This window comes from Macrobrachium nipponense, chromosome 1 (genome assembly GCF_015104395.2).
Source record: "Macrobrachium nipponense isolate FS-2020 chromosome 1, ASM1510439v2, whole genome shotgun sequence".
NCBI lineage: Eukaryota > Metazoa > Arthropoda > Malacostraca > Decapoda > Palaemonidae > Macrobrachium > Macrobrachium nipponense.
Window position 1 is genome coordinate 198,170,725 of NC_087200.1, and position 15,438 is coordinate 198,186,162.

A 15,438-nucleotide genomic window follows, 5' to 3' on the forward strand; every position below is an offset into this window, starting at 1 on the left:
GCTTACATACGCAAGCAAGGAGGCACGCACTCTTTCTCCCTCTATCAGTTAACAAGACACCTGTTAACCTGGACGGAAGAAAGAGGCATAACTCTCTCAAAGGTTTGTTCAAGGGATCAAGAATGTGAGAGCGGACAGACTGAGCAGGAGGAATCAGGTCCTTCCCACAGAATGGACTCTACACGAAGAAGTGTGTCGAAGTCTTTGGTCCCTGTGGGGGAGACCTCACATAGACCTGTTTGCGACGTTCCTCTCCAAAAGAATGAGTTATTTTGCTCTCTAGTGGAAGATCCGAGAGCCTTCGCAATAGACGCGTTTCTCCTGGATTGGTCGGGTGTGGACGCATACGCCTTTCCCCGTTCAAGATCCTGGGGAAGTGCTCAGGAAGTTCGTAGCTTCGAAGAGCACGAAGTTGACGCTAATAGCCCCATTTTGGCCAGCCCAGGAATGGTTCACGGAGGTACTGGAGTGGATAGTGGACTTCCCCAGATCGCTTCCAAACAGACCAGATCTACTCAGACAACCCCACTTCGAGAGGTTTCATCACAACCTCCCAGGTCTCGCTCTGACTGCCTTTCGACTATCGAAAGACTTGTCAGAGCGAGGGGCTTTCTCGCAAGGCTGCGGGCTCTATCGCTAGAGCCCGCAGAGCTTCGACAAGAAGAGTATACCAATCAAAGTGGGAAGTCTTTAGGAGGTGGTGTAAGGGTCAGAAGCTGTCCTCCTCCAGTACCTCTATAGTGAATATTGCCGATTTCCTCCTCTTTCTGAGAGAGGAATCACACCTATCTGTCTCAACAATAAAGGGATACAGAAGCATGCTGTCTTCAGTATTTAGGAATCGAGGCCTAGACATTGCAAGCAACAAGATCTACACGATCTAATTAGATCTTTTGAGACTTCAAAGGCAGCTACTCCTAGAACACCTAGTTGGAATCTAGACGTGGTCCTGAAATTCCTTTCATCGGATAAATTCGAGCCTTTACATCTGGCTTCCTTCCGCGACGTCACTAGGAAATGCTTGTTCCTGGTGGCTCTCGCTACAGCCAAGAGGACGAGCGAATTGCACGCTCTGGATTCCACGGTGGGGTTCAAAGGAGATGCTGCCATCTGTTCTTTCCAGACAATGTTTCTGGCAAAGAACGAAAACCCGTCAAAACCGTGGCCCAGAAGTTTTGAGGTAAAAGGCCTATCTAACCTTGTAGGCAGAGAGATAGAGAGGTCTCTCTGTCCAGTGAGAGCTCTTAAATATTATTTAGAGAGGAAGAGACAGATGAGCTGTCAACAAGGTCTTTGGGTGTGCGGTGAAGAACCCCAAAAGACTATGTCCAAGAACGCCTTGGCTTCTTTTGTGAGAAGCGTTATTACGGACGCTCACAAGAACTGCTCGGAGGAATCCTTCGGTCTTCTAAAGGTCAAGAAACACATGAGTGAGGGCAGTAGCAACGTCTTTGGCGCTTCCAAAAGAATATGTCTCTAAAGAATATCATTGAGACTACATATTGGAGGTGCAATTCAGTGTTTGCATCTCATTATCTGAAGGATGTGAGAGTGACCTATGAGAAGTGCTTCTCGCTAGGTCCTTTTGTATCAGCAGATACAGTACTGGGTCTTGGAGCAAAGACTGATCCTTAATTGTGTGTTTTTATCGTACATAAACCCTCTTGTCAGATATGTGCTTGGTTTTCTATTAGCAAGCTCACTAATGTCGCACGGGAGCATAGTGTCATTGCTGGTAGGGGATCAAGGGTATGTATGGCTAGTAGGGGAGTACAAAATTTTTTTTGTATATTTTGTAATGAAAGTGTATTTATGTTTTCGAGTTTTTGGTTGTTTTGTAAGGAGTTCGGGGATAACTCCTTACAATCTTAGAACTAACATGGATGTTAGGATCAGGTGATCGGGATCGGTTTTGTGCTCCTTGAACAAGGTGTATTGTCTGTTAGTGGAATAGCACCCAATGACGAAGGCCTTTAGGCTCTGCCGAATAAGTGGATAAGACCCCATTGCAGACCCACAAGAACTCTTAGCCATAGATCAATATCTCGCTGAGCTCTTGAGGCTAAAGCAGACTCCAGGCAGTAGCCGCGAAGTCTTCACCCTAATAAGGTAGGAACCAAGGTTTATTAATACCTACAAACATATGTGTTTACCTGTCTATTTCAGTAGTTAGCTGTCTCTTACCCACCACCAATGGGTGCTAATCAGTCAAGTATATATCTGGCAGGGAAGTTGAATGTATAAAAATGATATTGTCATGTTACAATAAAGTTTTATACATACTTACCTGACAGATATATACGATTAATGGCCCACCCAGCCTCCCCGCAGGAGACAGGTGGAAGAGAAGAATTCTGATTAGAAAACGGGAATGGTTCCTAGTCCTGCCACCCAGGGCAGGGCGGTAGATCACCTGACCTACCGGTAGCGTGTGCCGCGAAATTTGAAATTCTGTCGGAGACGACGGAGTCTATAGCTAAGTATATATCTGTCAGGTAAGTATGTATAAAACTTTATTGTAACATGACAATATCATATTCAGCTATATATATATCTGACAGGTAAGTTTCATGAACAAAATGATATTGTAATGATACAATAAAGTTTGTTCATACTTACCTGGCAGATATATATATTCAAAGTACCCACACCTCCTCAGGAGACAGTGGAAATAAAAAATATGAATAGAAAATGGGAATGGTTCCTGATACCCGCCTCCCAGCGGCGGGAATGGGTACTAATCACCTGACTCCCACTACGTGTGTCGTAAGTTTTTTAAATTCTGTCGGACTTCGGAAAATACAGCTATATATATATCTGCCAGGTAAGTACGAACAAACTTTATTGTATCATTACAATATCATATTTTAATGTAGGGGAGTGGAAGTTCATCAAAAAACAAATCAAGTTGGGAAATGGGTAGGAATATTTTACAAGTATGAATGAGTATTCTTGTGATTAGAAGAAGAATACATGGTAGTTAATCACTAGAATATTTGGGAAAATTAGGGAAGGGATTAAAGGAACAAGTTCTTCTTTCTTATGGTCTGTTCTTTGCAAAAATTCTTCCTAGCAGGATAGGTGCACAGAGCAAAATTTCAACTTATGGGTGGCAGGGAGGAGCGTTTCAAATACAATTTTAACTTGTGATCCTGTCTGTTCATATCTTTGAATGTTTCTAACATGAATGTTCTTAAGAAGGGTGGTAACTGTATTGTTTTAATTGTTTTTATCTTGAATAATCTGTAATTATACATTTGCAATTTATTCTTTATTATTTTCTCAGTTGTGTTGGTGCCTTATGTACTTATTTTACTCATTTGCAGGCACAATTGGTGTGGAGAAGGGAACAATTGAGATTACAAACTGCTTTTGTGTTCCTCACAATGAATCAAAAGAAGAGGTAAGTTATCGTTACTTAAAATTTTACAGGGCAGCCTTAAATTTAATTATATGGAATGAATCTTACCTACTGTTAAAGGTAGCTCATATCTTTGTGTCATTAGGTGCAATCAGCATACAAAATAAAAAAATAACATTTTCACTTATATAACTTACCCGGTGGTTAATATAGCTGTCGTCTCCTGACGTCACGGCAGAATTTGAAATTCGCGGTAGCGCTAATGGTTTGACAGGTGATCCCTCTACTCCCGCCCTCTACCGGGTACCGGGAACCATTCCAACAATAAATCAGAAGTTTCCTGCCGTCGGAACCGGTAACACGGTTCCTCTGCTGGTTGGAATTTGGATTGATCATCTTGGTTTTCTCCTTTTGGTGATGTACCTTGAGTTTACTGATCTTTTTGCTAGCGCTATAGTTATTTTGGTTTTGATATTGTTGTCCTTTTTAGGAATTATTTTGAATTCTTCACGATGTCTGACACCGGCTCTGTTCAGTATAGGGTGTGTAGTAGTGGGTGTAAGACTAGACTTCTTAAAGCTTCACTTGATCCTCATTCTACTTGTGTTAGTTGTAGGGGACGTGAATGTTCTTTTGAGAATACGTGTGAAGAATGTAAGTCTCTAACATCTCAAGAGTGGAAGGCACTGGGAAAGTATATGAGAAAGTTAGAAAAAGATAGAATCAGAAAGGCTTCACAGAGATCTTCTTCTAAGTCAGTGAGTAGCCAGGATATTCCTCTGAATTCTGTTAATCTTGTTCCTATTAAACCCCTTAACCCCGTAGTGGTTGACTACTGCCCTCGAATCTGTATCTCCGATCCCGATCCCGTGTCAGTATTACGAGCCGATATGGACTCGAAATTTGTCTCTTCCTCACCACTATGCAGAAAATGGGTGAGACAGTGCAAGAAAGTGGTAGTTAAGTGTGATAAATTACTTAGTGCAAGTGTAGTGGAGGAGGTGGTTGTTCGGCCCTTCGTTCTCCTAGGTCTAGGCCCCTGTCAAATCCCCAGATCCTGGGAGAGTCATGCCGAAAACGAAGGGAGGCGAGCGGGATCTGCTCCCGAGCAGCCGCCCCCTCAAGCAATCCTGTAGCCGTATCCCAGGATGCTGTCGCTCACCATTGGAAAGGGTGTTGCGAGGAAGTGTTTTTCGTCAAGCGACTCTAGTTCAGATGTTTCCTCTTTATAGGTTGGCGTAATAAGACTTCTAACCGCTGAAAAGGTCTCGCGATGTGTCGCCTGCTGCGGTTCCCAAGAAGGTGGCAGCTGCCGAACCTTCTTGTAGTTTTTGGGAGGAGCCTGAAGCTTTTTCTCCGGCGGTTTCGATTTATCGCCCTTCTCTCATAGAAGTGGAGAAGCCGAACACGCACACTCCTTCGGAGCCTTCTCCAGAGCCTCCTCAAGCGATAACTCCTGCGGCTCCAGACTTGTTTGTGGATCATCCTTCTACTCCTCCCGCGCCGTCTACGTCGGTGGATCCTCAAACCTTCGGTGTTTGAACAGATGAATGCCAAGTTAGGCAGTATCTTGGAGCTTTTTGGCAAGTCTCTTTCGTATCCCCCGAATGCGCTCCCGACCGCCTTACATCTTCCGCAGACTACTGTGCAGTCCTCTTCGCAGGCTCCTTTGCAGTCGCCTCTTCAGGCTCAGACTCTCCATGTGACTCCTCTTCAGACGCCACTTCAGGCGCCTGGTCAGACTCCTTTCCTGACTCCGTCTATGGCGCCACGTCAGGCTCTCGCTCGAGCGCCACCTCAGCCGTCCAAACCGCAGAGCCGCCAGCTCAGCCGCTCGGATTCGTCTCAGTACAGGCTCAGACGTCTTCCTACTTTCTCACACATCCTCGGACGCATCAGGGTGTGACTTCGCCGAACAGGATTCCTCTTCCGATGGAATGTTCGCCAGTTTCGTCGAAGGAAGCTTCGGATTTGGAGGAAGAAGGAGAAGGTCTTACAGAAAAAGACAAGCATTTATCGGGGTATAAACTCCTTTTACGATCCTTTGTTGACAACTTTGGAGATTCTTTTGCGCCTTCCGTTCCAGTTTCTCCTAGTTCGCAGTGGAAAAAGGACAGTAAGCCTGACTCCTCGTCCTCGTTCACGCGGCTTTGCTCGTCCTCCTCCCCCGTGGAGTCGGATTTCGGCTAAGAAAGAAGCTATCAAGAAAGTTAACGCTTGGCTTTTGGAGAAGAGGGAAACAGTGGGGAAAAATGTTTTTTGTCTTCCCCCCTTCGAGACTTTCGTCAAGGAGCCGTGTTCTGGTATGACACTGGAGAATTTTTTCCCTGGGTGGGTGGACTGCCTCCGCTCAGGGAGACTTTTCTAGTCTCGTGGACTCTTCCCGCAGAGCAGCCCTTAATACTGCTAAGATTTTCTTTTCAACAAATGAACTGGAGCATCTTTGCAAGAGTGTTTTCCGTGTTTTCGAAGTTGTTAGCTTCCTGGATTGGGCATTGCTTCGCTGGCCAGGAAAGTCAAGTCATTTGGACTTCGGAGGAGCAGTTGAAGGATTTTGCCTTGGTGGTACTGGATTGTATCGATAAAGGCATCTGTGATGGAGCTTCGGAGCTCGCTACCATTTTCGCCTCTGGAGTGTTGAAGAAGAGACAGCTTTGGTGCTCTTCTTGTCGAAAGGGGTTTCATCGAACCAGAAGTCAGCCTTGATCTTCTCTCCTTTGGACAAGAAACACCTTTTTCCGCAGAGATTGTGAGCGAGATCGCTCAATCTTTAACACAGAAAGCGACCCAGGATCTTTTATCACAGTCAGTGAAGAAGCCCAAGAAGATAACTCCGGTTCTTTTGCTTGCTCGGAGTGCTCCCTCCACGGAAGCTCCTAAACCATTTCGAGGGAGAGCTCCCGTTCGATCTTTCTCCAGGTTTCGTGGGAGAGGTAGAGCCTCTTCTAAAACCACTCCCTCTTCCATCAAGAAGTAGGCCCGTAGTCCTCCACACAGCAGTAGGAGCCAGATTACACCTTTTCTGGCAGACCTGTTTCATCTTCGGAGCGGATCCTGGACGGTCCCAGGTCTGAAGGAAGGATACACCATTCCGTTCATCAAGCACCCCCCTCTCACAGAATTTCCTGTGAATTTGTCAGCCTACTCGGAGAACTCCGAAAATTTGCCGCCCTCCATCAAGAAGTTCTCACCTTACTGGCAAAGAGGGGCCATAGAGTTAGTGGACTCTCCGCAGGAACCAGGATTTTACAATCGCCTTTTCCTGGTAAAGAAGGCCACGGGGGGTTGGAGACCGATGTTGGATGTCAGTGCCCTGAACGTCTTTGTCCTGAAGACGAAGTTTTCTATGGAAACGACCCAATCGGTATTAGCAGCGCTTCATCCTGGAGAATGGATGGTTTCCATAGACCTTCGGGACGCTTATTTTCATATTCCGATTCATTCGGAATCGAGAAGATTCCTGAGATTCGTGTTCCAGGGCCGCATTTATCAGTTCAGGGCCCTCTGCTTTGGCCTGTCGACAGCTCCACAAGTGTTCACCAGAGTTCTGTCGTCAGTAGCAAAGTGGCTTCATCTAGACGGATACGAATATCCATGTATCTAGACGATTGGCTTCTCAGGGCAAGGTCCAGACAGAAGTGTGTGGAGGACCTACAAAAGACTTTAAGGCTGACGGAAAGCCTAGGTTTGCTAGTAAACAAGGAAAAGTCATGTCTCACTCCTTCTCAGGAGATAGTTATTTAGGAGTGAGACTGAATTCAGTTCTTTTTCAGGCTTTTCCGTCTCTCCAAAGGATCGACTCTTGCCTGAACAAAATGGACGAATTTCTCGTCAGGACAAACTTGCTCGGCGAATCAGCGGATGAGCCTTTTAGGAACCTTGGCTTCAATAGAGCAATTTGTAAGTCTGGGCAGGCTCAACATGAGACCACTTCAGTTTTACTTGAAGCAGAAGTGGCAAGGAAGAAGTTCCCAAAACTCCTTCGTGTTCCCCATCTCGGAAGGAATCAAACAGGACCTCCTTTGGTGGAAATCAGAAGGAAGGCTAGAGGAAGGTGTCTCTAAGCCAGTTGAGCCCCAAACCTACGCTTTTGTCAGACGCATTGGACAAAGGGTGGGGAGCTACTCTGGGGAGAAAGGAAGTGTCGGGACTTTGGCAGATTCATCAGAGAAGCTGGCACATAAATCTAAAAGAGTTGAAGGCGATTCATTTGGCTCTAATGCACTTCAAGACAGAGGTAAGAGGGAAAGTAGTGCTGGTTCAAGCAGAGGAACACACGGCTCTCTCTTACATAAAAAAACGGGGGGGACACACTCGTTCTCTCTGTGCGAGGCGGCGAGAGACCTACTCATTTGGGCGAAGAGAACAAGGTTGTCTTGAGCACAAGATTTATTCAAGGCTCGAAGAATGTAAAGGCGGACATTCTCAGCAGGAGAGGACAAGTCCTCTCCACAGAGTGGACGTTACATCCTCAAATATGCAAGAAGCTTTGGGGGATTTGGGGATGTCCTCAGTTGGATCTCTTCGCCACAAACAAGACAGCTCGTCTACCACTGTATTGCTCCCCAGTTCCAGACGAGGAGGCGTTTACAGTGGATGCCATGCTTCTGGAACTGGTCAAATCTGGATCTGTATGCCTTTCCACCTTTCAAAATGCTAAGATTAGTTCTGGCAAAGTTCAGAGGTCATCAGAACGTCAGGATGACTCTGATAGCCCCCTTTTGGGCGCCAGGGAATGGTTTTCGGATCTACTACTGCTGTTGACGGGACTTTCCGAGAGAGTTACCGTTAAGGAAGGATCTACTCAGACAGCCCCACTTTCTGAGGTTCCATCACAACTTGTCCGCTCTTCGACTAGTCGCCTTCAGACTGTCGAGCATCTCCTCAGAAAGAGAGGATTTCAAAGAGAGCTTCAAGGGCTATTGCTAGATCCAGAAGAGAATCCTTTGATCGAGTGTACCAAGCTAAGTGGGTCAATTCAGAGCTTGGTGCAAGAGAAGGAATTTGTCTTCTAAGACTCTATAGCTCAGTTAGCTAACTTCCTTCTTTTTCTTCGTGAAATAAGAGCTTTCTACCCAGACAATTAGGGGTTATAGAGCTATGTTGTCTTCTGTGTTCAGACATCGAGGATTAGACATTTCTAATAATCAAGACCTCTCAGACCTGATTCGTTCCTTGATACGACCAAGGACAAAGGAGGTCAAGAACAGTAGCTTGGAACCTGGATGTAGTTCTTAAATGGCTGATGTCAAGATAGATCGAAACGATCTCCTCTAGTTCTTTTAGAGATCTGACCAGGAAGACACTTTTTTTTCTTTGTGCTTTAGCATCAGCTAGAAGAATCAGTGAGCTGCATGCTATTGATAAGAGAGTTGGATTTGCTAAGGGCAATGCCATTTGCTCATCAATGCTGGGGTTTTTGGCTAAGAATGAAATCCCTCACGTCCTTGGCCTCGTTTCTTTCTCTATAAAGAACATTTCGGAGTTAGTGGGGCCTAATGAGCCTGAATGTCTACTCTGTCCAGTGAGAGCACTTAGACATTATGTGCAAAGGACCAAAGGTATAAGAGGTAAGAGTGATAACCTGTGGTGTTCATGAAAGATCCTTCTCGTCCTCTTTCTAAAATGCGCTCTCCTTCTTTTTAAGGAATTTGATTTCTGAGGCACACGGGACAATGTCAGGACTCAGATATCAAAGTGTTTAAAGTCAAAGCTCATGAAATAGAGCAGTGTCTACGTCTATGGCCTTTAGACGTAATCTGTCTTTGAAAGACATTATTAAATCTACATATTGGAGAAGCAATTTTGTCTTCGCATCTCATTATCTGACAGATTTGCAAACCACATATGAAAATTGCAGTACATTGGGGCCCATTCATTGTGACTGACACGGTATTGGGTGAGGGAGAGAAGGATGTATCCCATCCTCACTAACTTTTTCTCCTGATTATGTTTTTTGTAGTTTTAAGGTTGTCTGAAGATACAGGGAGTTTTTTGAGTATCTTGTCAGTCTTTTAATGTCTTGGTTGTATTCTTAAACGGTTTGTGGTGATCCCTCGTTTTTTTCATTGTATTTTGTGGTGATTTGTACTGCGCCTGAGCAGGGGCATTATAGTCTTGTCCGTTACGGTCATGTCCTCAACGGCAAGTACTTATTATTGTGTCCGACGCACGGATCCATATATCCTGTTGGTACAATAAAGACCAGCAGACTACAGAGGCAGTAACCACTGAGTCAGCGGTCTTTAAAGGTAAGGAACCTATATCTTTGGATAATTCCAACAGTTGTTATTTTAGCTGCCATTGTCCCACCACCTAAATGTGTCAATCAGCTATATGTAAACCACGGGTAAGTTATATAAGTGAAAATGACATTTTTATAATAATATAAAGTTTCACTTATACTTACCCGGTGGTTACATAACGAAGCCCGCCCTCCTCCCCTCATATGGACAGGTAGGCTGAAACTTCTGATTTATTGTTGGAATGGTTCCCGGTACCCGGTAGAGGGCGGGAGTAGAGGGATCACCTGTCAAACCATTAGCGCTACCGCGAATTTCAAATTCTGCCGTTGACGTCAGGAGACGACAGCTATATGTAAACCACTGGGTAAGTATAAGTGAAACTTTATATTATTATAAAAATGTCCATTTGTATAACTACTAGGACTGTCTCTGTAATCACATGTTTTCTGTCAGGTTAGACTGGAATGTTTATGTTCTCAGAATTCTTTATACCGCATTCTTTATGCAAAACAGTGTGAATATTGGCATTACATAGTGAAAATTGTGATGATTTTGGCTGATTTTTTTCCTGTATGGTACAGGCAGTCCCCGTTTACTGACGGCATTGGTTAACGGTAATAACAGTTTTATGAGGCTTGTTTAGCGATGCTCTTAACTGGATCAGTTTAGCAGCGCTCAGCCAGGAACAAAACCCCCGCCGTTAACAGTGACTGCCTGTACATATTGCATTGTCATATGCAACAAGCAGAGATAAAAGCATAGGCTGTGTATAGGCAAAAGAGTATTGTGAAAACTGAATGTCTTACTTCTGTACTATGATCATGTAAGTGAACTAAGCTGTTGAGGCACAAGTGTGTTTTCTTGATGTGATGATAATAAGGATTGATTTGATTAGAAGATGAAAATTTTGTGAAATATCAGAAGATGCTTGGGGCCAGTAGATTACACAGACATTTTATTAGGGCACATCTGTTTTACAACCCCAGCAGGAGATGCCACTAATGTTCCCAGACTCTTCCTGACTGCTTAAGCACCCTCCGAGAATCTTGGTTGCTGTCCAGATCCACTACCTATTAAGCAGTATAGGCAGTCTATTAGTAGTTCCCAGCCTTCTTGTAGTTATGCTGTGGACCCCTTTGTCCCTGCCCATCAGCATCCACTTCTGTCTACATGTGACAGTCTGAAGGCCTTCTCACTTGAGCACCCTCACCTGGCTTCCAAGTGCCCATCATCAGCTCACAAGGGTTCAATGTCTGCTTCCAAAACATCTGGTTACCAGCTCCTGAGAACCCAGTTCCCACTTCCAACTGCCAAGCACCCACCCCCAAGTGCCCACCTCCTCTTTCGTCTGCTCAGAGACCATGATCCCTTTCGCCTTTAGATCATGACGAGCTTACTCTTGTCTTCCTTTCTCTTGGGCTTCGGTTAACTATGCCTCCATTTGTAGAGAGATATCTCCTTGATTTGTCACTAATCTTGTCCTTTGCGGACAAAGACAATGGGCGGCGGGATTTTTAGTGATTATTGCTCTTGTCTTTGAAATCTCTGGAAGAGAGAGCTCTGATGCCCCTACCTACAGAAGGTCCGCCCATTTGCAATCAGGCCTTTTCCTCAGAACACAACTATCATTGCAGAGTCCTCAACTCTAAGAATTTTATTTTTTCCTTCTGCCAAGAATTTTCAGATAGTCTGCAAGTTTCTATAGATCGAATCTTAATGGATGACCCTCTGAGGACTTCATCGTCCACCATTGTTGGCCAAGATTAGGCATCATATGAGTCTTGCTTTTCATCCAGTTCCGAGGTTTCCACCATAGACAGTCACATGCAAACGTGTTTTTGTTTCATCGTGCAGTTACGGTTGTTGTTCTCCACTTCCTTTCTAGAGGTAGGGAGGCTTAGCTTCACCTCTCAGCCTTCATAACATTTTCACTGTGGTTCCCTTTATCACTCCTGGCGCTAACCAACTAGCACCTGGCGCAGATTCCCAAATGCCGACCCCCTTCTCCAGAGTACTTTGCACCACTTGTGCTTGGCTTCCACTGCTGAGTGCCTAACACACACTCATGGACTAATTTTAGAGGATTATGTTTAACCTACAGAGTTGGCAACAGTCTGGTTTTGGACGAGGCCTCTTGTTTTTTTGCCACGCCTAGATGTTGGTGGATTACAGTCTTTGCAGCCCTTTTTTAAGTCTGCCAGATATAACGTTCAGTACTGGTGATAGCTCCACATGGGCCGCAGAGTTGACAGGAAGTCCACAATTTGTCTGCAGCCATGATCCTCCCCCCCCCCCCAAAAACCAAAAACAAAATAACTTCCTTGGTGGGCAAATCAATCAAGTTTTCTGGCCATGCAAATTTTCAGGGCTCTAAAGGTCTGGCAAGTGTATCAAGCCGTCAGAAGAGTGTCCTTCCTTCCGAGTGGGCCTTTGATCCCCTGATCTCTCTGGATCTGTGGACTCAATGGGGCAGGACAACTTTGTGCCTGTCTATCATTGCAAGGACCCTTCACCTTCTCTCTTGGATTCTCCAGTCTCAAACCCTCTGGTATGGGCAACATTTGCCATATACTACAAACAGATCCCTCTTGATCCTCCTCGCCTTACACATTCTTATGGTTCAGAGAAACCCTAATCAAGTTTCAGGCTCATTGTAGCATTACGATGATCCTTATAGCCCCATTCTGTCCTATGTAGAATGGATCCTGCAGGGTCTTCCCCAACTGTTTCTCCTTGGTCAACCTCCCTCATGAGATACCAACAAAGGTTGTCTGCTCTTGCCCAGACAGGCTTCAAGCAGTCCAGGGGATGGTCAGTTGAAAAGGTTTTGAATGGCAGATTACCTCTTTACTGAGCAAGTCTAGGTTCTCTAGTTCTCCTCCATTTACGAGTAATAGAGCTATGCTTAACTCAGGTTTAAGCACAGGGCTAGATTTCTTCCAGATTTCTGTCCCTCTGTCAAGTCCTTCACTCATCCAAGCAAGGAAGAAATTGACTCGGATTGCTTGTTACCCTTGGGTATTTTAGCCAAGTTCAATGTCCCATCCGAGATCTGGATCCATTTTTTTTCTCCTTTTTTAGATCATTACAGACTTCCTTGATTTCCAGGAGCACCCGACATCTCACGATCTCCTAATTCGCTTGGTGCCCAGATCCTCTGGTGCCAGCTCATGCACCGAGTATCCACTAGCTCCCAAACTCCTAGCTTTCCTGGCACCCAGCTCCTCTGGCACCAGCCATACTCCGAGTGTCTGCCAGCTCTAGAACCCCTAGCTCTCCTGGCACCCAGCTTCTATTGTGCCAGGCCACAACCTGGCACCAACTCATGCTTTGAGTGTCCACAAGCTCCTGAGCCAATAGCTCACCTGGCACCCAGCTCGTCTGGTGCCAGATACAGTCTGGCTCCAGCTCTTGCTGCAAGCGCCCAGTAGTGCTCCCCAGCTCAGAAGTAGCCCAGGCAGTCCCCAGTTATTTTCAGCCTCAGTTTTCAGCGATCCGGTTATATAGGGCTTCTCTAGCATAGAAAATTTTTGTGCCGAAATGTGCTGATTTCCAGTTATCGTGCTGATAATAGAGTATTGGTGCCGATACATACCTAACAGAGGGTGCTATTAACTGGTTATCAGTGCCAGTAAGCACTGAAAATTGCCAATTTTCAGTTATGCAATTTTCAGTTATCGGCGATTTTCGCTTACAGGACTTGGTAAATAGCCATCTGATTTTATGCCTTGTCCAGCGCCATGAACTTGTCAATTTATAGCCAATTTTTGGTTATCGGCTCCATAAGGTGCCAATAATAGAGTTAAGGTGCCATAGCATACTTAGAGGCACCATTAACCTCATATTAGCACATAAATCGCTGAGTTTTGAGTAATGACGGTTTTCACTTATCAGCACCCCATCGAGAACGGAACCTCCACCAATAACCGGGGACTGCCTGTATTGTCAAGCAATCTATCGAAACAGAATCCCTGCTGATAACTGAGGATTGCCTATAGAGAGCTCTCTGTCCAGTTGAAGTTTTTCAGGAATTCCCTGAGCTGAATCATAACCAGAGGATCATTAATAACCTAGGTAGTTGTGGCAAGTGGAAGTGTAAGGGATCTTTGCTTCTTACCATTTTTATGAGAGCTTAAACAGTGTCAAAATTTTCCAGTATGTCGAGGACCATTTTTTTTTTTAGTGAGTGGCATGGCATTGCAGAAGGGAAACAGGAGGTGTTTTCCTACTGTCTCTCACCTTTTCAGTAAGCTGTTGAGTTTGGAGAGCCAGTGGGTACGACGTACCTGGAAACAACTCTCAGTGGATGGGTTTTCTTTACTTCAGTGTAGGTGTCAGTGTTGTCTGGGTGTTTTTTCATTTGGTGCTTGAGCTCAGGGTCCATGGGAAAGCACCTATCATGCTTTGCTAGCCATTGGAACACTTCCCTCACTGCAAAGTTCCCCCTAAGTAGGTATACCACCACACCACTATGAGTTAAGATGAGCACCAACCAGAGGCAGTACGTATCCACTTGCAGTAGCTCTCTTAACTGATAAGAAATGACAAGCATTGTATGCAATGTTAGCAACTTTTCTATTTCAAATTCCTTACATGACTTAATATTTTGACGTAGAATTTATTCATGATCCAATTCTTTCAATTCAGAATCAGCTATGTAATTATTTACTGGGGAAGTCACTTATATCAAAGTGAAATTTACATAATGAAATAAAGTTTTATGTATATACTGCCCAGTAATTACATGATCGGACCCCTCCCTCCTCCCTCTGATGGACATTGCATAAAACCGAATTTGGTGGTTAGTAAGTTATTTCTAATATGCTGTTGGGAATACCTACTTACACTGAGCAATCGAAACGCTACCTGGGATATGTATTTGAATTAAGGCTGCCATATGTGGAAAACTGATACCTGTGTAATTACTGGGTAAGGTATATATAAAAATTTTATAAAGAAGTAATTTTGCAATTTCATTAGTCTCAGTAACTCTGTAAACCACCTTACAATTAGTGAGTCTCTCTCTCTCTCTATCTCTCTCCTCTCCTTCTCTCTCTCTCTCTCTCCTCCTTTTGGTGTCGCGCTTTCCTCCATCTCTCCTGCTCGTCTCATCTCCTAAGGGGAAATTCTTCATTCCCTCGCTCTCCATTCTCTCTCTCTCTTCTCGAATTCTTCTCTCAATCTTTCAATTATTATTATAACTTTAATAACTAGAAAAAAAATAATTTCCAGGTCTTTGAAGTTTTATAGGCATTCAGTAACATATGCCATGAATGAATTTTTTTAAAATTGTCCTTCAAACCTTTGATTCACTTGAGCTAATTTTGATTATATAGGGAAAACTAACATCTTTCCAATTTTAGGTTGCTGTGGAACTGGACTTTGCAAAGGACATGTATGAGCTCCATCGTAAGGTTAACCCTAATGAGGTGATAGTAGGTTGGTGGGCAACTGGCCATGAGATCACTGATCATTCTCTGCTCATTCATGACTATTACTCACGTGTCACTAACAATCCCATACATCTCACTGTGGATACGACACTTCATGGAGGGAGAATGAATATCAAGGTAAGATCAAGAATTCTTGGCCTGTTTTTTTTTTATGTTTAGCAATTTTTTTTTTATTTTTGTATATACAGGCAATCCCCACCTTATGACAGGGTTTCCGTTCTTGAGACGCATCGTAAGCTGGAAAATCATGAAAATCCTTTGAAAACCATACTTTTAATGCTTTGAGTGCATTAAAAACTATGTAAACTACATTATTATTACATTTTTCATAAAAAAAAACTTATAATTTTGATTATTTTGCATTTTTGGAGTCATAGTT

General features: G+C 44.2%; 1 protein-coding gene across 1 annotated transcript in view; it reads left to right on the forward strand.

Moving 5' to 3' along the window:
* Nucleotides 1-3,247: 3,247 nt before the first annotated feature.
* LOC135220143 (eukaryotic translation initiation factor 3 subunit F-like) overlaps nt 3,248-15,438 on the forward strand; it is a 33,665-nt gene continuing 21,474 nt past the window's right edge. The window contains 2 exon segments of the mRNA XM_064257435.1: nt 3,248-3,403; nt 14,970-15,176. Coding sequence (XP_064113505.1) covers nt 3,302-3,403; nt 14,970-15,176 — 309 coding nt within the window. The 5' untranslated portion in view covers nt 3,248-3,301.